Consider the following 23490-nt stretch of genomic DNA (forward strand, 5'->3'; position numbering starts at 1 on the left):
CTGGCGCCCACAGCGGCAGCTGCGTCACAGACGGAGCTCACGGGCCCGCGGCCCCGGCGGCGCCCCGCCCCCAGGCCCCGCCCCGTCCCCCCCGGGTCCCCCCGCCCCGCCGCCAGCAGGACTCGGCGCTCGGCGCTGCTCCTTTATTGCCGTGCGAGACCGAGGCCGCCGCGTACAGCACCGAGCGCGGGGAGCGCCGCGCCGGGGCCGGGACCGGGGCCCCTAGCCGCGGAGGAGCGGGAGGATCCCCGCAGGGACCCCCACACGGCTGCCCCGGGCCCCGCACACCGAGCCCCGGCGGCGGCCTGCTGCAGCGCGGCCCTCGGGCCGGCACCCGGCCGCCCGCGGCGCCGGAAGGCAGCGGGGAGAGGGCTTGAATATCAAAGCATCGCTGCGGCCGCAGGGGCTGCAGGCAGCCCCCGCCCTCCCCAGGCCGGTGCAGGGAGGGGACGGAGTGTCGCATCAGTGGGGCGAGGCGTTTCCTTGAGGAGAACCCCAGTCCCTGGTAGTTTTTCAAGTAGCTGGCCTGCCCAGGCAGGGCAGGAGGAGAGCCAGGTGGGCAGCTGCTCAGAATAAATACAAATAAATACAGATTCCAGCAAGTGAGCCTGCACGCACACACACAGCCCCCAGAGGAAGCCTCGAGGGGACTGGTCCCCGTCCACCTGCCTCGTACGGGAGCGGGTGACCTCTCACACCCGTGCTTCGGAAAGGCGCTGGAAGGAGACCACCTCTCCTTTCCTGGGCGCGCAGGCTTGGCCAGGCTGCAGAAGCAGATCTCCTTGCAACGAGGAGCGCCTCTCTCCCCACCTCACCGAAGCGGGCTGCAGGAGGTGACGTCCCTCCCTGCGCAGGGGTGAGGATCCATCCCGCGAGGAGCCATTCCTGTGGGGCGGAGGGAGAGGCTGGCGGCGGGGGGCTAGTCCTGCAGGGCTGGAGAGCCTGAGGTTGGCACAGGGCCCTGTGCTGGGGCTGGGCACAAGCTGGCAGCTCGGAGCCCCTCCTGGGGGCAGAGGTGGGCAGCCCACCCAGTGGCCAGCCCGGCTGGTGGCCAGGGCAGCCCGCTCAGCAGTCCATGCTGTCACTCTCACACCAGGCGGACGGAGCGTCAGTACCGAAATATCTGTCCCCGAAGTTACCTGAAGGACGAGGGGACAGAGTGAGGCACTGGCAGCACTGGACCCCATCCCACTTCGCGCCCTCCCCAGCACAGCCGAGGACCCCAGGGGAGCAGGGCTCTGCTCTCAGCATGGCAACGTGGCACCCCCACCAGAGTCCCAGCGGGTGCCCAGGCAGTCTGTGATGAGGATGGGATGAGACAAGGGAGACCACGGGGCCTGGCCAGTGCCCAGCCGGAAAGGCGCAGGCTGTGCGGCCAACACACCAGCGTCCACCCCTCACCAATGCCCGGGATGATGTGGAACTCCTCATTGATCCTCTTATCCACAGCAGTAGTGATGATGCGGACACGAGGAAAGGCGTAAGCCACGGAGTGCACCCCCATCTCTGCCATCAGCAGCGACAGCAAGAAGATCTTGTCCTCTTGCACATCATGGTCCTGCAGCACAGACAGTCGTGAGAGCCTGGCCAGCCGCAGGAGGAGGGCTGCGTGCCCCCAGCCCCTGCGCCCCACCAGCCTTGTCCCCTTACCAGTAAGACACGCACTGCCATCATGGCTGCGGCACCCGTGGACACAGTGCTGTCCATGAGGATGACATAGTCTTCGCTGATCTCCTTGGGAAGGCGCAGGTAGTGGAGCTGCAGAGGGAAGCAGACGTGGTCACCTACCCCATGATGCCTTGGCTGATGGTGGGAGCTTGGCTGGGATGTTCCACACCAGAAATGGCCCCAGGCCAGTAGGCGCTGCTCACCTCGGGCTCCCCTGTGTCGTGGTTGGTCTGGATGAGTATCTTGCCCAGCCGGATGTCTTTGCAGACAGCAGTAAGGGCCTGCTCCATGGTCTCCCCTGCTCTCAGGATGGACACACCTGTGATCTGTGGAAGGGACAAGAGCACGCTTGCTTTGCGTTGCCACCCTGGTGAGCCCCCTGCGTGTCGGTCACTCGAGCAGGGGAGCCCAGCCCCTCAGGCTGCCTCCAGAACAGCAGCCCAACAGCCTCCTCAGAGGCACACAGCACTGCCTCCACAGAGAGGCAGCAAGACCAGCTGGGTGCCCCCAGATCTCCTCATGCCCAAGTCCAATCTCCAGTCTCACCTGCCCTTCCCCAGCTCCACAGCTCTGCGACGCCCTCATGCCTCTGGCCAGGGGCCCAAGAGATAGTCTCTGCCCTGGGGAGCTCTGAGGCTCCAAGGAGGCCTGAATGCATTATCTCTGCACCGTGGGATGAGGGAAACAAGCCTAGCCAAGCAGTTCCTATGCACAGCGATGGACCCAGAGAGCCACCAGTTTTCCCGGTCAGTACCAACCCTAGAAATGGGGGGGCTGCATGTCTGCGAGGGAGAAAGGGGCTGGGACAATGTCTCACCCTCTGCCTGTGAAACCGCTTTCCTTCGTACGTTGTCCCCTGGGGCGTCTCCACAGTAACCGACTGAAGAAAGGGGAGGTTAACAGAGTACAGACAAATCCAGGCTCCAGCATGGCCCAGCTTGCTCAGGGGGGCACAGGGAAGACAATGATGTGGCCATGGCTGCACCCAAGGAGCAGTCACATACCTTGAGCGGCAGGAAGGAGAGGGCATGTTCAATCAACAGCCTCATTAGGCGCTTGGAGTAGAAGATGAACTCATCCCTGGTCGTGTCCTTGTTCCTGTTGAGGGAGGATACCGATGTGGGAGATGAGAGCAGAGTCCCTGCTCCACCTTGGAGCCAGCAAAGGAAGGGCTCAAAAGGAAAGCAAGAATGAACAAAGAACAACCTGTGGTAACCTGGAAGCTCTCAGCGGGAGGAGGAAGGGGGATGAGACATTGCCACTAATCATTAAGGCTCTTAAGACCCCAGCTTAGAGCAGACCATCTGGAGATCTCCCTTGAGATTGCACAGGGAGGAGAAGGGCCAGGGCCCACAGGATTATCCTCATACCCTCCTGACCTCTCAGCTTGGGACAGAGCTTCTCTAGGTGCTGTTCTGGCTAGAGTGACAGACAACTATCCAGGAATGGCCTTGCCAGGAGACCTGGCACTCGGAGGAATGGGAAGAAAACACTGTACAGGCTGACTGCAGCTCCATGCATGAAGTTCTACCTGCAGGATCACACTGGAAAAATGGTCTGGCACAGGAAATATGAGGTCATGGAAGAGATGCATATCAGCGTGTCCTGTGACGTGATGGGAGGGACAGTGGCACTCAGCTGCAGCAGAGCTGGAACCCCAATACCACACACTGGGGATGGGGAGCACAGAACTGCAGCCCTAAACCTCAGCCTGGTTGATGTTAGCAGCTGCCCTTGGCCTGGGTGCTTAGACATTTTAAAACCTTGCCGGGAATGAAATTTCCACGTGAACCAGCAGGCTGAGGGAAGGGGTTATTCCCTCTGTTCAGCACCTGTGAGGCACATCTCCCACACAGTGCCCAGTATGAGACTCCCAGTACCAGACAGATGTGAGATCCCTGGAGCAAGCGGGGCCCACCAGGCTGGCTGGGGGCTGGAGCACAGGACATACGAGGAGAAGCCAAGAAAGCTGGGTTTGTGTAGCTGGGAGAAGAGAAGGCAAAGAGGGATCTTATTCCTGTCCTCAACAACCTAACGAGTGGGTGGAGAGAAGCAAGGGCTGAACTCTCTTTGGGGGCACAGGGACAGGATGAGAGGCAATGGCACAAGTTGGGATAGGGAAAATTCCCATTAGATATTAGGAGCATTTTCCTGATGACAGTAGTCAAATATTAGAACAGTGGTCAGAGAGGCTGTAGGACCTCCTTCCACAGAAACATTGTAATCTTGCCTGCACAAGAAACACTGAAATCGTTTAAGGACTGGCTAGCCTCATGGCAAGGACTGCTAATGCAACAGGGTAGTAGTCATAGGACCATGAGAACCTCACCAGCACGGTCACAAAAATGAGAGCAAGGAGGGAAAGATGTCAGCTGCCCTGAGTGCTTCTCCAAGACTGCAAGCATAGGAGAGAAGCCAGGAGGACTGCAACGGTGCGCACTGTCTGCAAGACTTGGCAGGGCAAGGCATCGGCACCTGTGAAGATCTATGGGGGGGGCCCAGAGGACAGAAATGGTGATCACATCTGACCAGACATTGCAGGGACCACAGAGACAGCCTGATCATGAATGCAGGCAGAACTTGCACAACTGTCCAGGTTCTGCCTTGGTAGTAGCCAGTGTCTTTCATACGACAACTTGGCAGGTGATGCATGTACATGTATGGTCCACAGGACTCAGCACTGCTGTCAGTGGCTCCTTTCAGAGCTTCTACCACAGCACGTATGTAGACAAAGCCTTTGCCCTGTGTGAGGACAGAAATCCATAAAGGAGAAGCCAGTCTGGCATCACACAGGCTTACATCAGCTGGGGCACCTGCCACTGTCCTCAGTTTTGCCAGGCACTGGTTGAGCATAGGGGCAAGCCCGCACTGCAGATAACCTTCCCCAAGATATTCACCACCATTAGCACTGCAGGGTTGAGTGAGCGTGAGCAAAGTCTGCCAGGAAACCCAGGTTCAGGTGCTCACAGAGCACAGCCCACTCCACAAAGCAGCAACTGGCCTTCCCAAGGGACTTGCTTGCCACTACCTATGCTGAACTTCATCTGCTATTTCAACAACTGCAAATTGCAGTCTAAACCATTCTGCAGTTCTCCAGTTGGAACTCATTTTTATTACTTGAATAGTAGCAAACTGTCATCTTGGTCAAAACTGATCTGCACAAAAGGGCCGAATATGCTGAACATCACAGATCCCAGCAGGACTGACTGGTGACTCCCCTCAGTTTTCTCAGTACAACATTTACTCTTTCCCTCTGTTTCCTATCTTTCAACCAAGTATCTGTCACTACAAGAATCTTTCTTCTTATTCCACTACTTATCTTTGGCAATGGACCTATTCAAGGGGGTTTACAAAAGGGAAGAGAGATTTTTAGCAAATAATTCTCCTTCATCCATAATTAACGGTTCCTCAAACAGCTCCAACAGGTTTCCCTCAAGGGAAAGGCAGCCTACAGAGCCTTTCTAACCATCTCCATGACCGTGGCTATGGTTCCTGCTCTTCATTGTACCTCCTTCCTCCTGCAGAAGTCAGGCTTAGGCTTGCCCTGGAGAGCTTCTTTATCATTGTAGCAGAAAAAGCAGTGATTTTTTTGGTTTTATTTTATTTATTTTTATTACAGGCTGGTGGCTAAAGAAGAGCAGAAGAAAATCATGGTAACTTCCCATAAGTAGCAGGCAACTACCTTGTGGCAAAAGTCTTTAGTGCAGATATTGCTGCCACTAAAGACTGGCTGGCCTGTAGTAAGGTACTGTCAAAGAGCACTGGTCATACTGCTTAATGACTCCGGTAAGCTTGGAAAGGAAACTGAGCTAGGATTGCCATCCAGTCCTGAGAACATATAATGATAGGTAAGCCAGTAGCCAAAGCTGGCCCATCTCTGCTAGCAATCCAAAGCAAAGATCACTGTACGGCTTCAGAAAAGGCATTTCCCCAAACCCACTTCTGAAATGGGAAAAAGAGAGGCCAAACCCCAAACTAGTCAAGTAACTAAACACAATGTGAATAGGGACCTAGGAGCCTGTTGGATTAGTCTCACATACATGAGAAGGACTTGTTCGCTTCCTCTCAGAAGGGAGACATGATGACGAGACATAGGTCCTGGGGCTTTTCACTCTCCAGGGAAAGCATTTCCATTTGGAGCAGATAATCACCTTCACGTAAAATGAGACTCAACTAGTTTTAACAAATGTTCAGTAGAAGCTGTTAACTCAGTACAGAACCACGGAAGAATTGCAGATAACTTCAAAACCAATCCAAATGAACTGACGCAGTTTCAGAGAGTTCTACTACAATCCAGAAATGGCTCAAGAATGACGCAAGCCTGAGAAAGAGATGCTGCAAAGATACAGGCATCCTCGCTAACAACAAAGATGTTGAAAGGAGTAGGGTGCTCTGAATGCCATCAATTTGGAGGTCAAAATGACCAGCTGCTGCTGCTGACTGCAGTCCCAAGCAGCTGAAGCCAATCAGGACTAATGCATTAATGTCCTTCCACTGCCCACTGTAGATTGGATGTATAGGAAGAACGCCTGAAGCATTCAGCATCAAATCTCCACCTGGGAGGAAATGTATTCATCACAGTCTTCAGTGCATCCGAGAAGCATTCAAACAAGGCAAGGGAACTTTCGTGTTGTCATACAGGAAGTTGAAATGACATCCAAATTGAAAATAAAGTGCAGAGCATAAAAGGAAGTGGTAATGCATGTTTGGGGCTTGTTAAAGACATAGGGTGTTGTCTGGGAAGGACCACATAGTCAAGAAAAATGTTCAGTTTCCCTGGAACCAGGAGATAAAGCTTCAACAGACAACACAAATGGTGTAAAGTGAAAGGAGGCCACGCGATACTGCTCAGTCCTCTTCAGGACAAAGGGGAGACGGTTCAGAGCTGACACTGCGTGGCGGGCTGGCTAGACTAATAAAGTGCATAAAACCAAGAGCAAAAGGAAGGGACAAGTGAGCATGGCATCAGCCTAGTTTAGGCGTGCATGCTGACACTGAACAGAGGTTACGCAGGTGCCTGAGAAGCAAGCACGAAGGTGCAGCATTACTCGTTCTGAGCACCACCTCTCTGACTGCTGCTGAATCTCTGCTGGAAGATTTGCAAGGCTGGAGGTTTAGAAGATAACTGCTGACTACGTGGAAACAGGGAGTAAGAGAAAGGGAGGAGGGAACAGCAGAATGTCAGACAGCATTAGCGGCTCTTAGGGCATTGGAAATGCAAGAGCAAGTGATGACTGTTTTGTATTGGCCACTGTCAGGTAAGGCGTGAGCTGGGACAGAGCACACCTGCAACTGACCACAAGACGGCTGGCTCCTGAGGCCTTGAACATGGAAGAAACAAGTCCACTGCACTGTGTCAAGAGCAACTGAGTTCCCTGAAACTGTTAACAGAAAACAACTTCTGACACATGTTCTCAACTCTTCCGTTTATGTACCAAACTAGAGATAAACCACTGCCAGCAACCAGACACATTTTTAGATGCATGACAAAAATCTCATCACATCAAGTGCTGGGAGCAGCAAGAAGGGATGCACAGAATAAAAACCACAATGAGGTAACTTACAGGAAACCTCCCCCTTCTCCACCAGAAATGGTAAAGCCAACTTTATTTATATACAATCTAATCCCAGTGCAGGGGACAGAAAGGGAAGAAGGATGGCTTTTCATATCGAGAGTGTTTTGGTCATCAGCACACACTTGTGCTAACAGTCTAACTCACGAGTTACCCAAAAGAAACTGTTGCATGAAACCATGCATTTCCTACAACAAATGGTTTAAAAATCACAGTGACACAAGTGTGTAAGGCAGTTCTATAAACAACAGGCAGGTAGGACTGTCCCAGTCCCACTTTTCTCAGAGGGCTATTTTCAGGTAAGCAAAACAATTATTCCGCTAGCAGTTTTATAAGTGTGAAATGCCTGAAGGCAAAGTAATTACACCAAGAGGTCAATCAGCAGGAAAACAAGAAAATTTTGAGACTTGCTAGATATTTAAAATGTGACCATATAAAGATTCCAAGGATATCCCTTTTCTATTCCTTGCAGTCCGTGGCTGCTTTGACAAAAGAATAAATAGCAGGCTGTAATGTAAGTGTCATTTTGCTGGAGAACCCTCAAGAACAAGTTTCTGGTTCTCTAGCTGAGTGATAACCAAAAGAGAGAGCCCTGAACTGGCACTGAAGGACTGTGATGCAGTATTAATAAGAAGCTGCTGAAATCTGTTTTCTCTTTTTGACCCGTATCTAAAAACAGTGCTATCTATGTATACCCACGATATTTTCTTGAGAACATAAGGAACAAAGGAATCCTAACAAAGATATTTGCCAGTTACCAGATGGAAGTGGTGGAGTTGGCAACGGTCCAGAAAAGGCAGAAGGATACTGAATATTTTTAATTCTGTATTTTAGGGCATCATCTGCCATTTCTCACATCACACAGCAAATGATGAGACACGTTCCAGCCAACAGTAGCTCAGGAGAAGGATAAAAAAGCTGCTAGTATCCTGAGATATTTTTTGCAGTCAGACCTGGGTAGCTTGCATCCAAGAGCTTTGCAGTGACCAACAAGCAAACCGTGACCTACTAATGTGGATATTTTCAACAAACCTTGGGATAATGGGGGACTCCCAGAGGAAGTCAGAAAACCCATCCTGATCTGGAAAGAAAAAAGTGCCCTGCCTACATCTCTTCAAGATGGGCTGTCTACATGTGTACTCCCCCTGTGGGCGCACTCAAACCATACGTTCACCCACAGAATTCTTGGCCACATTGCTGGAGGTGCATAAAAGCCCACTGCCTCCACACAGCACGCACACGGCTACAGAGAGGCAGCCCCCTCCGTTCTTCCGAACCTGCAGTCCCTGGGAATCCAAGGGGTACTGTGAGGGAGCAGGAGAACTGCAAGGTGCGAGTGCACAAATAAACAGTTCATCTGAGAAAGCAGATAAGCACCCAAAGGAGAAGCAAGGATTGCCTACAAGAGCTCCAACATTGTGGGCAACATGGAGCAGTCTTCTCCACAAATATTTACCTGGAAGAGGGTCCTGAAATCCCTAGCTTAATAGAGAAGGAGGGGTCACCTTCCCAAAGGCAGTCTTGGACTAAGAGGCCTTTGCAACAACATAGGGATTTGTGAGCACAGATAGAGCCTCTGCACTGTGAGAGGCACTCTGCAGGGAAGTCCCTGGCATCTTCTGAGTTCCAGGAGGACAAATCCCGTCAGCAGCTCTGCCTCCCTAGGGAAGTCTCTTCCAGTCAGCTGCCCCGTGAGAACCTCTGCACTGGTTCTGTTGACCCCTTGGGCTGCTCTCCCATGGACAGGGGCAATCAGGTCGCCTGGAGCAGTCCCTGACACCTGGAAGTACAGGGCTCAGGGAGGGACAGGCAGGTTAGTGCTTCAACAGAGGGGAGGTTCCTATGCAGTCTCAGGACGGCACTCCAAGGGGTTAAGGAGCATCCTTACGTCTTGGAGCCTTTCCACAAGTACATGAGTGCCAAGATGCAAACAGTGGAAAGAAAGCCCAGTTCTCTTGTGGCAGAGATAGCCCAAAACGCTCCAGAAGTGGTGGGAGGAGTAAGTGGCTCTGCAAACAATTCACGCACTCAGTCCCACCGCATTACCCGCTGAAAGGAATCACATGCCCAAACAGCCGGACATCCATCTCCAGGTGGCAGAAGGCTGGTCTAGTTGTTTCAGGACCAAGTCACACTGATGCTGACCAAGGTGGTCCTTTCAGCCAAAGCACATTTGGACACCACCAGGCAGAATGGCTGTAAGGGATCTACCAAATGCAAGCTGTAAAAAGTTAATAGATGTTTGAGGAAACAACCCCACAAGTCAAATTACCTTGATAAAAAAAAAAAATCCCTGGGCCCATTTTCCTCCTTTGATAAGCAAATAGGACCAGAAATTTTGATGGAGGCTCTCAGGGCTGTGAAGGGGCCAGAAAAGACTGTTCATGTACTGAGAAGTCCTGACGTGGTAAAAAAATGCTTCTATCTACTATCATGACCTAGCCCTGATACAGGGGTATCTTGTAAGTTGGAAGGTATGACCATACCCTTATCACACTCTCCATTCTCAGCCTGAACATGAATAAAATCATTCAGCTACTCTATGTTTAGGATTGTTTTTCAGTCTCCACCTCTCCACAATAGCAGAAAATCTCTGGAAAATGAAAACTCTGGAAACCCCTTCTCCCTGAGATGCCAAGACTCAAGTTGCCATGACTGTATTCAGCGAGATGCTCGTTTACCGTCACAAAATAATCTTCCAGGAGGACCCTCAAAGAGGCAGAAGGCTGAAGCACAAAAGAGCTTCCAATATTGAACAACAGGGAAATGATGTTGGCCAGCAGCAGCCTGGCAAGCTGAGATTAACAGGCTGTCTCCAAGGGAACTGCACTGGGAAAGGCAGAATGGAAAAAGGGAAGTTGGAGGGAAAACCTGATTAACAGCTCTCTGGTGCATCCACAGATATGTAATGTGCCAGTAAACTCAGAAATGCAGTGCTAGCACTCCACAAGGGCTGCTACGGCTGAAAGGAGCTGACGACACCACAGCACTGCCATCCCAGAAGCTGGAATAAAGACAGGAGATCAGATTTACCAAGACACAGTAACTTCATGTACAGAAGTACGGGAAGTTTGGCAGAAGGTACAGACCAGCCAAGTGTGCATTCAATCCTCCGCCAGTCTGGATCTCTCCAGGGAACCCAGGAGAGTATCAGCAGGTAGGCAGCAGAGCCTCTGGTGCAGAGGGAAGTCCAGAGAGTCAGGCATAAGGACAAAGGACCTTGCTGAAGTCATGCAGAAGTAATTGAGTGCTGCCAAGCAATCACATGTTACCCGTAAGCACCAGAAATATAAACTACCCGATGTTGATGAATACAGGAACTCTTGGCTGAAAGATTTTCTCAACTTAAGAGTTCTTAATAACAGAATTGCTTCAGTCTTCCTGGCTTTGTTGGGCTGCAGCAGGATTTGAGGGGGTGGCTGACAGGGCAAGTCAACGCCCCTCATAAATGTGGTATTTTTCATCGACCATCTGGAAGAGGCAAAGTCCGCCTTCCTGCACTCCTGTCAATCACACAAGCCAGCTCCAGAAGCACAGTGTTGTTACAGTAATTTGAGATCAGCAGTGGTGCTAGATTCCAACCAAAATGTATATCCATTTGATCCATCCCTCCCCAAGGCAGCTGAACAAACTCCTAAGTCTAAACAGCTTAACATTATTGGAGGCTTGTGGCATAAAGGCAGAGGCACTACAGGCCCAGAAAACAGGCCATTCCCAGCAAGGTTAAAGGATGGCAACATCAAGGAGGAAGACAGGAGCAGCAGGCAATAGATTAGAGAGGATTCAGAGTGCTCCTGGGCTGTTGTCCCTGCTGGACAGGGACTGTTGGGAGCCTGGCATTTAGGCACTGCTAATGCATGAGCCCAGGCTCATGCTTGTCTGACAGCAGCAAACAGCATAACACTGCTGGCTCTCCTAAGAAACGGGAGAACCTTAGGTAAAAGGTCTACACCAGAGCCTGTGAACAAGAAGGCTAAAGATGGGAGGGCACCTGCACAAAGTCTTGTGTTTTTCTCTTCCTGCATAAGCCTGGCATAAAGGAAGACTTCTGCCCACTTCCAAGCAAACAACATTCAATCACTGGATGAGCGGGCCCCCAGGATTTCCCTGGGACCTTCATTTATCAGTGTACCATGAGCACAGACAGCAGATGAGCTAGAGAAATCAACTCAGGCTATCGTGAAGAAGCTGCTGCCAGTGCACTGGAGGAAGGAGATGCTGCAGGGACAAGGTCACACCTGCTCCAAGGTTCCCTTAGAAGCTGATGGACCTGAATCAGAAAAATCAGAACCACTAGGAACCCACGACCTAGGGATGAGGTACAATGGGCTTCAGACACTGGCACAGGTCTCTCCTGGTGCACGCGCAGTGCCACATCATCTGGCAAGGCACATCACCTGCTTTTTCACCACCACTGTGACCTGCCTTTGGGGCCTGCACTCTGACAGGGAAGAGTCACGCACTCTTGCACAGACAGGAACCTGGGGAGAGGAAGGTGGCACGCTTGCTATACAGAAGGTGCGCAGCTTGTGTGTGGCCCTGAGGTTATGTTCACATCTACACACGAGCACTGGTAGCCAACCACAACATGAGCAGCCAGACACTAGAGAACAGCGCTGCTTAGGTCAGCATCCCCTCTCTGTTTTACAACCCAGTAACAGAAACGCACACAGAAGCTGCAAGCTTCTGTGTTAAGTTCCAGTGCTAGGATACTTAACCAGCTGGCACCTCCTAACAGCCTCCAGGCTGGCTAACCTCAAAGGGAGTAACACATGCAACAGCAGTAACAAGGAATGCGTTAGTGATCCCATGGGATGTGGTTCTTGACCCTACACTAATGCTACTGTCACCTGGAAAAAAAGAGAGCATCTATGCGGAATGAAAGGATCAAGTGAGCGGCAAAGTCATGGAGGCAACAGGGCAGCAGTCTGGATCCCCTCTGTAAGCTGGGTCTAAAATCAAGTGCCTCAGGAGAGGGGCAGCAGTGGCACGTGACCCCGCACCACTAGCTACTAGACCTGTGCTCCAGCTAGGGAGGAGCTGACTAGATTCCTCCGGCTATGAGACAAGTCCGCCTGTGGCCCAAAAGCCACCCCAGAATCACAGAATGGTTGAGGATGGCAGGGACCTCTGGAGATCATCTAGTCCAAGCCCCCTGCTCAAACAGGGTCACCTAGAGCACGTTGCCCAGGACTGTGTCCAGACGGCTTTTGAATATCTCCAAGGATGGAGACTCCACAATTTTTCGGGGGTTGCCTCTCCTAGGACAGATGTGCCAAAGTCTTGTCGCAAAAATTGTCACTAGGCTGGAGCCAGCTCTGTTCAGCAGTTCCGCTCCAAAAAACCACCTACATCTGAAGCCCTGAAGGCAGGGGATAGGAAACCTCACAGCAGCTGGCAACGTGGTCCTACAGCACTGTCCACCTGTAAGGGACATTTAAGAAATCCCCAAAGGAGGCAGGGACATACCTGATGATGGTGTGCATGCCTCGCACCTGCGGCGTGTTCTCCAATACACTCAGTGTCTTCGGCAGAGGCTGCCCCTGATGGGCAGAGGCCAGGGCTGCCCTGCAACAAGAAAGCAGTGAGCAGAGCTGCACAGCGCGTGCACACAGCAACCCCCATGGCTGGGCTCCCACAGGCCCCCTGATTGCCCTCTCCTCAGAAGAAAAGCACCTCCCAGAGAACCAGACGCACAGACCAGACACGAGGAAGAGCTCGACCTTCACTGCCTCATCCCCAGGAGGGCTCCGTGTTTAGTGCCAGATACTAGATCCTAAGTCAGCACCATTCCATAAAACTGGAGCAAACCTCTCCCCACCCACACATCCAGCTTTCAGTCAGCCTCTGTACAAACAAGCTTCTGCCAGAATCTGGGAAGCGAGAGGCAGCTCTGCACAGACAAGACAGGATACCCTGGGACAGGACTGCCCACACTGCGCAGAGGTATGGGAACTACCCCACTGAGGGTGCCTGCATGATATTCTGCAGAACAGGGAGGATTGTCCAGGGCACTTCTCCCGTACAAGGGAACGGCCTAGGACACTCTGGCATTCAGGGCAGGAACCACAGTCCAGAAAGGAGCAGGAGCAGCACAGGGAGCCAGTCACACAAGTCAGACATAGCTGCTGTGGGACAAGCTGTGCAGGGGCCTACCAAGCCAATCAACACCAACCAAGCTGCATGCATAGCAGCCACCTCCAAAGTCAAGGAAGAGCAGCTCTGCTCACATGTCCCAGCAAAGCTTCAGCCAGCAGGGACAGAGAAGAGGCAGGACTCGGAAGAGCAGGTACTGGCAGCCATCCACCCCCCAGCCCAGGAACCTGCCGCTCTCCAGCTGGCAGGGTCTCCACCATACCTGACAGTGATTTCACGCTAGGTGGCACAGCAGAGACATTCAGTGTGGCAAAAGGGGAAAAAAAGAAAGAACATCCAGTCACTGCACTAGCCAGGTATAGCCACCAAAAGGCAGCCCAGACCCAGCTCCCACCCCTTCTCCTGAGGCTGAACTGAAAACAAGAAACCGCTGCTGGGCACACACAGGAGGCCAGCCTGGACTACGGGGATGCAGTCAGGGATGAGGGAAGTGAGGACAAGTGAGATCATGATGAGCTGGCTTTGGGAACGAGGGCAACAGCAGCTGAACAGGGCCAGGCTAGAGTGCAAGTGCCCTGAGTCACGGGCAGGGATGGGTGTTGTGCCCAGCCCTCTCTCCATTTCCCCAGCCCCTACATCCCAGCTCAGTCCGCCCTGAGAGATGGGCTAAGGCCTTTTGCAAAGGGGGAGGTGACACAGAGTCCCTGGAGGTTCCCGGACCACGGGGCTAAGGCAGCTGTGAGCAGCCTCATCCTTCCCTCCGCATGCTGAGTCCTCCTCACCCAAGCTAGCAGCAGTCAAGCCTACACCTCACCTTCTCCAGCTGGCTGTGCACGTGCTGCACAATGAGGTCCAGAGCCACAAAGTTTTCCCCACCTGACAGGAGAGCAAAGAAGCCAGGTCAGAGGTTGGACCTCTGTCCCAGGGCCTACAGGACACCCGCTCCTGATACACGGGTCAGATCTAGCAGACGCAGCGCAGTCTCACCCCTGGGCACCACGATGTCAGCAACCTGCACAGTGGGCTCAATGTACTGCTCGAAGGCTGGCTTCACAAACTTGTTGTACTGCTTGATGACACCCACAATATCTCGCCCACGTTCCATGATGTCACGTTGCAGCCGCCGCACCAGCCGGATGTCAGAGTCCGTGTCCACAAACACTTTCATGTCCAGGAGCTGGAAAACTGGAAGGGGTGAGCATCCCCCTGTCCAGCTCCCCACTCGCATCCCAGGGCCCTCTTAGACCTGCCTCACTCCCCATCCAGGGCCCGACCAGATCTGACCCCATGCAGTGATGGCACATGCGGGTGCTCTGTTAGCAAACAGTGGGAGGATCTCTTCCTCCAAAGACACCAGCCATCTCCCTCCCACAAGCAGCACTGAGGGCTGGGCCAGGACATGGCTCATCCCGTGTGCAGCACCCCACTGCAGCCTCCTCCCACACCGCGCACTGAGGTGAGCCCCAGACCAGCTGCATCAGACAGCAATACCTTCAGCAATTCCTTGTTAGCAAAAGCCAGAATCCCTTCAAACACGATGACATTAGCCCCGTACACTGTTTTCTGTGGGCAGATAAGAGTTACGCTTGTGCTGCCCCCGCCATCACACAGCACCAATGCAGTCAGTGCAGACAACACCTCAACCCTTGACCCACACTGAGCTCTAACCACCGGTGGGCAGGATGCCCCCCGTAGCTGTCCTACACCCCCCAACCTTTAAAGGCCCCAATTCTTACCCCTGACCTCTATCCCCCAACCCCACTAGAGCCTGGCTTGCTCTAGACCCCCAAAGCCACTCCCTGAGTCCCTCTTCCTTCAGTCCCTATCCTTCCTGCACTCTCTGCTCTATGCTGCAGCCCCTCCCTGAACTCTGTGCCAGCCCCTATTCCCCTGCCTGCATCCGCATGCTTCCCTGCCCCTGCAGCCTGAGACCCCCATGCCAACCACTTCCCTCCCTTTGCCCCCCCCCAGCCCTGGAGCCCTACCCCACGGGTGTCCCTCCTGGCCCCTGCTGCTCTGCCCCATGGGGCAGCACACCCCCCCCCCCCCGCTCCCCCCTGACAGAGCAGCGCAGCCCCCCTGCTCCCCCCTGCTCCCCTCCCGACAGGGCAGCGCAGCCCCCCCGCTCCCCCCTCGGTCCCCCGTGCCGTGTCTGCTTTGCCCGTAGCACCCACCCACTCACGGCGGCGGCTGTGCGTGGTGAAGTCGTAGACTGGCACCTTCACGCTCTTGCCCTTCTTCAGCTTGCGGAGGACGCTGACGAGCAGCTCAAAGTCGAAGGCATCAGGGTGGTCGAAGTTGTAGTCGCTGCGGGCCGCCAGCGCCTGCTGCCCCTCGTCCAGCACCTGCGGAGGCACCGCCGCGCTCAGCGCCGCGCCCGCCACCCGCCGCCCACCGCCCCCCGGCCCGCACCTTGTAGAAGGAGTCCATGGAGAGCAGCACCACCCAGGGCACGTCCAGCGCCTCGATGATCCGCGTCGCCACCGTCGTCTTGCCCGAGGCGCTGCCGCCGCACAGGCCTGCGGGCGGCGGGGGCGGGGGCGTGAGCGCGGCCGGCCCGGTCCCGGCCCCGGCCCCGGCCCCACCGCCGCGCCCCGGCGCTCACCGATGACGAAGGCCTCGTCCACGGGCGCCCCGGTCTCGCTGTACCAGGGCGGGCGGCCCGCCGTGTAGATCGTCCGCTTGCTGGTGCGCAGCAGCGGCGGCTCCGGCTTGCACTGGCTCGCCGTGCGCTTCCGCGGCGACGGCGTCAGCGGCAGCCGGCTCAGCAGCGAGTCCAGCGAGCCGGACCCGCGCTCCGGCCCCGCCGCGCCCCAGCCGCCGCGCCGCTCCTCCGCGCCCGCCGCCGCCGCCGCCATCTCCCCGCCCCACCGCGCCGCGCCGCGCCGCGGGGGCTGCCGGGACGGCTCGTGGTGCCCGCGGCTCCCGGCAGCCCCCGCGCGACTGCAGACCCGGCGCGCACACACACCCGCGCGACTACGGCCTCCGCGCGACTACAGCCCCCAGCAGCCCCCGCGCGACTGCAGACCCAGAGGGCACACACACCCGCGCGACTACGGCCTCCGCGCGACTACATCCCCCAGCAGCCCCCGCGCGACTACAGCTCCCGGCAGCCCCCGCGCGACTGGAGACTCCCCACACACACACACCCCCGCGCGACTACAGCCCAGCTACCCTCGAGCCATAGCATCCAGCTATAGTATATGTATATGTATATGCGCATATATGTATATTAAAAAGCACGTTTCCCATGTTGTATTAACACAATGTATATCGACTGCATGAACTGAACTGCTATTTTAACCTTTTCTATCCCTAAAGCAGCCGCCTGCTCGTCCCTGGTCTCAGCCCTGCTGCCCCGTGTGTCCAGCATGGGCCGGCCGTGGCAGAGCCGTCCCGCGGCCCCGTCCCGCCGCCTCCATCTTGCCTCCTCCGCCCCGCGGCCCCACCTCCGCCGCCTCCGCCCCACGGCCAACCCGGCTGCGTCCCGCAGGAGCCCCCTCGGCCCGCACCGCTGGTGTTAGGGCGACTGGCCCCGCGGTGCCCAGGGCCGAGCCATGGCCGGACGCCGCTGCCCCGGGCGGGGGCGGCGCTGTCCCTGCTCCCCCGGGCAGCCCCAGGGCCTGGCTCCTCCAGGGCCTCCATGGGGCTCAGCGGAGCACCAGGAGCGCAGCCGCCTGCCTGGCAGGACCCACGCGGGCTCGCTGCACGCTGGGCTCAGCATGGGCACAGCACAATCTGCACCAGAACGGGGGATGGAGAAAGGAGGCGGGGGAAGGCCGAAAGCATCAAATGCCTCACAGCAAGGCAAGGCCGGAATTTGCACGTTTTGTCTTGCAAGTTTTCCTGTGCAGATCAGGGCCCTGCTCCCCGGGTCTGCAAAGCGTGAATCTCCTGCTGACGGCTGAGGACCTCCTGCTGCAATTGTTATTTTCCCTTGTGGCTGTTTTCCCAGCCCCACGAGCGGGCTGCAGGGCCTCAGCCTCTGCATGCGCCGTTGGGGCTCTGCCGGCTCCACAGCCAGCACGGCCTGGGCGGCCGGACTCCTGCTGGGCTACTGCCTGCAGAAGTCCCTGAAAAAAACTCCTTTAACTCAGCGCTTTAGTCAGATAAAACAATTCCACCCACAAGAACCAATTTACACCTCTTCTCAATCTTCTCATAAGCTAATTTTTATTTTCAATACAGTTACCTCAGGAATTTTCCCCACAACATTGTAAAAGTTTGATAAATGACTATAACACACTGGACACATTTAAACAGGGACTGGTCCCCTCTGCAGAGACAGTTATGTCTGCTATCCCAGGAACATCACAGCCTGACCGCATCACCTGGCTGTACCAGGGGCTCGGGGCTGCCGAAGCGGTGCCAGACGAAGTCAAACTGCCAGGAGCCGTGGCCCCGGTGTGGCTGGCAGTGCCGACACCGGCAGTGCTGCAGCCTCGTCCTGCACCGCTTGGGCCGGCGTGGGAACCACCACGGGACCCACCGGGGACCGGCTGCAGCCCCCCCGTGCCCAGCAGTGTCCACCTGGCACCTGTGCAAGAGAGAGCCCCATGCCGGGAAATGGCCAGAAATGGGGCTTCCTGGGAAGCCAGGACAACCTGCGGGATCTCGCCATGCAGGACACAGCAAAACAGCCAGAAACAGGGTTTCCTGGGAAGCCGGGACAACCTGCAGGATCTTGCTGTGCAGGGCACGGCCACAGGCACTGACCAGCCTGTTTGCAGGCGACCGGCCCCTTTCTGCCCTTTTCCCACGCTTGGGCCTCCCCAACCCCCCCAATCCCCCCGTTCCGGCCTCGGTCCTTCCCCTCGGCGTCCCCAGGGACGTCTCGCCGGTCCCCGCGGCCCTTCCCGGCATCCGCCACGCGCCCCCCCGCAGGCAGCAGCCCGCGGCCGGCGCAGGGGCGACCGTCCTGCTGCGATGGCCCAGGGGCTCCGCATCCCCCCGCCCGGCCCTGCGCTCCTGCTCCTTTGCGTCCCTGCAAGGGAGCCCGCAAGGCAGGACCTGACCCGCGGCCCCGCCCACGGCCCCGCCCCGCAGTGGATGGGGGCGGGGCCTGTGCACCGGGGCGGGGCCATACTGCTGGGGGCGGGGCCAGAACCCCGGGTCCCCGCTCCCTCCGAGGGTGTCTCCGCCGTGGGGCGGGGCCGAGGGCGGGGCCGAGGGCAGGGGGCGGGGCCGTCGGTGGGTCCCGGCGGCGGCCGCGGAGCTGCTGGCGCTCCCGGCATGGAGCCCCCGCCCGGCACCGAGACCGCCCGGCTGGTCAGCGCGCGCGGCGGCCGCGCCGACGGCAGCCTGCGCCTCAAGAGGTACCGCCGCCACCGGCACCCGCACCCGCACCTCCACCACCCCCGGCACCGGCACCCCGGCACCTGCACCTCCACCACCCCCGGCATCTGCATTTCCATCACCCTCGGCACCCGCACTGGCACGTCCATCACCCCCGGCACCGGCACCTCCATTGGCACCGGCACCTCCATCATCCCTGGCACTGGCACGTCCATCATCCTCGGCACCAGCACCCTGGCACTGCGACCGGCACCTCCATCACCCCCAGCACTCGCACCAGCACGTCCATCACCCCCGGTATCTCCATCACCCCCGGCACCGGCACCTCCATCATCCCTGGCACTGGCACGTCCATCACCCTCGGCACTGGTACCCCAGCACCTGCACCAGCACGTCTGTCACTCCCGGGATTTCCATCACCCCCGGCACCTGCACCGGCACGTCCATCACCCTCGGCACCGGCACCCTGGCACCCGCACCTCCATCACCCCCGGTACCCGCACCTCCAACGTGACCGGCACTTCCATCACCCCCGGCAGCTGCACCAGCACGTCCACCACTCCCGGCACCGGCACCTCCATCATCCCTGGCTCTGGCACATCCATCACCCTTGGCACCTTCATCACCCCTGGCACCTGCATCCCGGTACCTCCATCACCCCCAGCATCCGCAGCCTGGCACCGCCACCACCCCCGGCACCGGCATCTCCATCTCCCCCGACACCGACGCCTCCACCTCCCCGGCGAGTCCATCTCCCCCGGCACCTCCATCCCCCGCCGCCCGCCCGGCACCCGCCATCCACCGCAGGCACCTCCGTACAGCCGGCACCGCCGCCCCCGGCACCGCCGCCCCCCGGCACCGCGGCCATCCATCACGCCCCCGCGCCGGCGCCGGTCCGGTCCCCCCGCGCGATGCCCCGTCTGTCCCCTCTGCCCCCGCCGGTTCCCCCGCGGCTCCCCGTCCCCCGCTCCCTTCCCGCCCGCCGCCCCCTTCCCCAGCCGTCACGGCCCTGCACCGGCGCCGCGTCCGGCAGCCTGGCCCCAGACCCGGCGCCGCCGCCGCAGGCACCGTCCCGCACCGCCGCAGCGGCACCCCCAGACCCGGCACCGCCGCCGCCGCCGCCGTCCGGGCTCCGCTCGTCGCCGCCGGCCTCTGCGCAGCGCGGGGGAGGCGGGCGGCTGCGGCCGTGCGGGGACGGGGACGGGGACGGGACGGACCCAGCCCCCGAGCGCCCCGGCTCTGCCGGAGCCCCGCGCCGCCCCCGCTGCCGCCGCGGCCCCGTCACCGCCCGCCTCTGCCGGGGCGCTCGGCTCCCCCGGGCCGCGCTGCCTCGCTGCCCCGCGCCCCCCGGCCCTGGGCCCGGCTTCCCAGCGCTGCAGCGGGACCCGCCGGCGGGCCGGGCCGGAGCCGTCGGGGGCGGCGACTGAGACCAGCCCGGACCCCCCGCGCCCGGGGCTGCGGCGGCGCCGCGCGCGCCTGGCCGAGCCGCGAGGCGGCGGCGGGCAGGGAAAGAGTCGGGGCCGGGGCCGGGGCCGGGGCCGGGGCCGGGGCCGGGGCGCAGCGATCCCGGGCGCCGGGAGAGGAGACGCCGGGGCCGGGCAGAGCCGGAGCGCCGGGGCCGCCGCGGGGTGCCGGGGTCGGGAGGAGCCGGGCGCCCGGTGCTCTGCAGCCGGAGCCACCGGGAGCCCCGGGGCTGCCGGACCGGGACACCTGGAGCCCTGGGGCTGCCGGACTGGAACCACCGGGAGCCCTGGGGCTGCCGTAGCGGGGCACCAGGAGCCCTGGGACTGCAGGACCGGAGCCACTGGGAGCCCTAGGACTGCTGGAGCAGGGCACTGGGAGCCCTGGGGCTGGGGCACCGGGAGCCCCGGGGCTGCCGGACTGGAGCCACCAGCAACCCTGGGACTGCCGTAGCAGGGCACCGGGAGCCCTGGGGCTGCTGGAACAGGGCACCGGGGGCCCTGGGGCTGGGGCCGGGGCACCGGGGGCCCTGGGGCTTCTGGACTGGAGCCACTGGGAGCCCTGGGGCACAGCCCAGCCGGTGCCCAGCGCTGACCACTGCTCCCACCTGCAGCCTGTTTGCCAGCTCCCAGGACACCCTGGCACCGCGGACCCCCGGGAAGGGCGCACAGCTGGCAGCCCCGGAGTTGGAGCTGGAGGGGGCCCTGGCCCCACGCTGCCGCTGCAGCCCCATCGCGCCCAGCCCCAGCGGCGGGAGGGTCCAGGCCCGCCGGCAGCTGAGCGTTGCCTGCACCATCTGCTGCATCTTCATGGTCGGGGAGGTGATAGGTAACTTGGGACAGGGATGGGGCCCGGGCACTGGGTCTGCAGCGGGCTGGGGGCCGGTGCTGGGTTGGGTGCTGGCACCAGCGTCTCTGTTCCCCGCAGGTGGGTACCTGGCGCACAGCCTGGCCATCATGACGGACGCAGCCCACCTGCTGACGGACGTGGGCAGCATGTCTGTGAGCCTCTTCTCGCTCTGGGTCTCCACCCGGCCGCCCACCAAGACCATGAGCTTCGGCTGGCACCGCTCAGGTGAGGCTCTGGGGGGGGCACGGTGCTGCATCCCCGCAGCCCCGGCAGGCGCTGACAGCTCCCATCCCGCAGAGACGCTGGGCGCGCTGGTCTCCGTGCTCTCCATCTGGGTGGTGACAGGGGCGCTCGTCTACCTGGCAGCTGCCCGCATTGTCAGCGGCAACTACGAGATCGAGGCGCGAGCCATGCTGGCCACATCCGCCGGCGCCGTGGGGGTCAACCTGGTGTACGTCCCTCGGTCACCACATCCCCTGGCCCCACATGCGCGCCCCGAGCCCCAGCCCTGGCCCCAGAGGCATCTCCCATCCCTGCACCCCCAGTTCTGGCATCCCCAAGCACTGGCTCCCCATGCGTGTCTCCCTGTCCCCCACGCGCTCGTGGCTTCCAGCCCCCGTGTGCCGCCTGTGGTCCCACGTCCCCCGGCCTCCACAGCTCTCCCTCAGCCCTGTCTCCCAGACCCAGCCCTGGCTCTGGCGTGTGTCTGGCCCCACACGTATGCTCCAGCCCCATGCGCATGCCCCAGCCCTCCAGCCCTCTCGTGCCTGGCCCCACACATATGCTCCAGCCCCACGCACGTGTCCCAGCCCTGCAGCCCTCTTGTGCCTGGCCCCACACATTTGCTCCAGCCTCACACATGCCCTGTGCATGCCCCAGACCCAGACACCCCCTGCACAGTGGCTGCTCTGCCCCTGCTGCGCCTCCAGCCCTGCCCTGCCCTGGGGGCCAGCCAGCCTTCGGCTCCCAGCCGGCACAGTGCTGAGCTGCCCTGCTCCCTCCAGCATGGCCTACGTCCTGCGCCAGTCCAGTGCCGCCCACAGCCACGGCCCAGGCTACGAGAAGCTGGAGGAGAGCCCCGGGGGCTGCTTGCCTGGCCGTGCCCCCCTGCCCGGCAGCACCAGCGTCCGTGCAGCCTTCGTGCACGTGGTGGGTGACTTGCTGCAGAGCGTCGGCGTCCTCGTGGCTGCCACCATCATCTACTTCAAGGTGTGCATCCCTTGGCCCGCCGGGTGCCCCTGCTCTGCCCAGGGCAGGCAAGGACGCCCTTGAGCCCCACACAGGGCTGCCGTGGGGCCCTGGGACCTGGCCCCGCAGCCGCACGCAGCCTCTGCTCCCTGCAGCCCCAGTGCAAGATTGCAGACCCCATCAGCACCCTCCTCTTCTCGGTCTTCGTCCTCGGTTCCACCCTCACCATCCTCCGGGACGTCTTCAGAGTCCTCATGGAAGGTGAGCGGTGGCTGGGGCAGGCGCGGGGCTGTGGTTTTGGGTGCAGAGGGCTGAGGGCAGCCCTGGTGAGCCCCAGCGAGCCCCAGCAGGGCCAAGCAAGGCTGGGCACAGGGCTGACGCTCCCCGACCGGCGCCATCGGCAGGGGCGCCGCGGGGCATCGAGTTCAGCGCAGTGAAGGAGGCGCTGCTGGCGGTGGATGGGGTGAAGGGTGCGCACGACCTGCACATCTGGGCGCTGACGCTGAGCCACCACGTGGTGTCGGCTCATGTGGCCGTGGGTGAGTGTCCCCGCGCGCGGCCCGCCGGGCACGGCCCGCAGCCGCCCTGGAGCCCCGCGGACCCGGCCTGAGCGGCGCTGCCCCCCCAGATGCCGGCGCAGACCCGGACGCCGTGCTGCGGGACGCCACCACCCAGCTTCGGAGCAGGTTCGGCTTTGCGTCGTGCACGGTGCAGGTGGAGCGGTACCTGGAGGACATGGCAGCCTGCGGGCACTGCCAGGACCCTCACGCCTGAGCCCCCAGCCCCGCCGGCGCGCAGGAGCTGCCCCCGGAGCAGGGCTGCAGCCCGGAGCTTGAGCAGCTCCTGCCCCAGCACTGCACCCCAGGCTGCACCAGCCCCACGCCGGGACGGCAACCCCCAGCCCGCATGGGGCTGCCGGGGGGCCCCCAGCATCGTTCCCTGCTCGGAGCCCGCCGGGGGCAGGTCCTGTGCCCCAGCAGGGCTCTGCTCCCTGCTGGCACGGCACAGCACAGCGTGGCCGTGCCCGTGCTCCCGGGGGAGCCCCCACCCCACCAGGCTCTGCCACTGGAGGGACCAGCCCTGCCCCAGCCCCCAACATCCCGCGATGGCTCCAGGGGACCCTGCGCCAGCAGCACCACACAGCAGGAAGGAAGGAGCACAGCACCCCAGCCCCACTCCAGCTGGGAAGGGGACCCACTCCCTGCACTTCCCCAGGAAGGGGAGGCGACGGCCTCATGGGCAGGGAGACCCCAGCCAGGGGCTCGGCCCCAAACACTCCCGTGCACCATGTCTGTAGGGCCAGCCCCGCTCAGCCCCTGCCCGGTGCTGCCCCAGGGGGCAGGAGGGAGCAGCAGGAGCT

At 59.7% G+C, this 23490-nt stretch overlaps 2 protein-coding genes across 4 annotated transcripts; one reads left to right on the plus strand and one right to left on the minus strand.

Annotated features, from left to right (window-relative positions):
• Positions 1-122: 122 nt before the first annotated feature.
• On the minus strand, positions 123-16195 carry LOC106497706 (uridine-cytidine kinase-like 1). 3 transcript variants are annotated; one of them, XR_010883851.1, is made up of 15 exons: positions 15943-16195; positions 15750-15856; positions 15512-15682; positions 14829-14900; positions 14325-14514; positions 14152-14213; positions 13600-13616; positions 12711-12809; positions 2673-2766; positions 2486-2548; positions 1872-1994; positions 1651-1758; positions 1402-1558; positions 670-1139; positions 123-563 (listed from the first exon to the last, which is right to left on the minus strand). XR_010883851.1 is itself a non-coding variant. In XM_067294527.1 (15 exons), the coding sequence occupies exons 1-14, from the start codon at positions 16193-16195 to the stop codon at positions 1066-1068; spliced, it is 1590 nt and encodes a 529-aa protein (XP_067150628.1). In that variant the 3' UTR covers positions 123-885; positions 1029-1065. The 3 variants fall into 3 exon arrangements, 2 of the variants coding, with proteins under 2 accessions (XP_067150628.1, XP_067150627.1); XM_067294527.1 differs by having other exon boundaries at positions 123-885; positions 1029-1139; XM_067294526.1 differs by having other exon boundaries at positions 123-1139.
• Positions 16196-18569: 2374 nt separating this feature from the next.
• Positions 18570-23172, plus strand: SLC30A3 (solute carrier family 30 member 3). Its single transcript, XM_067294908.1, has 8 exons — positions 18570-18652; positions 20707-20921; positions 21021-21167; positions 21240-21393; positions 21947-22151; positions 22286-22391; positions 22535-22669; positions 22759-23172. The coding sequence occupies exons 1-8, from the start codon at positions 18570-18572 to the stop codon at positions 22902-22904; spliced, it is 1191 nt and encodes a 396-aa protein (XP_067151009.1). The 3' UTR covers positions 22905-23172.
• The last annotated feature ends 318 nt before the right edge of the window (positions 23173-23490 follow it).

Source organism: Apteryx mantelli, chromosome 3 (genome assembly GCF_036417845.1).
Source record: "Apteryx mantelli isolate bAptMan1 chromosome 3, bAptMan1.hap1, whole genome shotgun sequence".
Taxonomy (NCBI): Eukaryota; Metazoa; Chordata; class Aves; order Apterygiformes; family Apterygidae; genus Apteryx; species Apteryx mantelli.

What these genes read in the sequence shown, in the direction of transcription:
- LOC106497706 (XM_067294527.1), bottom strand. Translation starts at nt 16,195, where the DNA reads ATGGCGGCGGCGGCGGCGGGCGCGGAGGAGCGGCGCGGCGGCTGGGGC. An exon ending in CCATGGACTCCTTCTACAAG is followed by an intron (nt 15,683 to 15,749) that starts GTGCGGGCCGGG and finishes GTGCCTCCGCAG; the next exon opens with GTGCTGGACGAGGGGCAGCA. An exon ending in TGGCAGTGCGTGTCTTACTG is followed by an intron (nt 1,559 to 1,650) that starts GTAAGGGGACAA and finishes TCTGTGCTGCAG; the next exon opens with GACCATGATGTGCAAGAGGA.
- SLC30A3 (XM_067294908.1), top strand. Translation starts at nt 18,570, where the DNA reads ATGGAGCCCCCGCCCGGCACCGAGACCGCCCGGCTGGTCAGCGCGCGC. An exon ending in CATGGTCGGGGAGGTGATAG is followed by an intron (nt 20,922 to 21,020) that starts GTAACTTGGGAC and finishes TGTTCCCCGCAG; the next exon opens with GTGGGTACCTGGCGCACAGC. An exon ending in CCACCATCATCTACTTCAAG is followed by an intron (nt 22,152 to 22,285) that starts GTGTGCATCCCT and finishes TGCTCCCTGCAG; the next exon opens with CCCCAGTGCAAGATTGCAGA.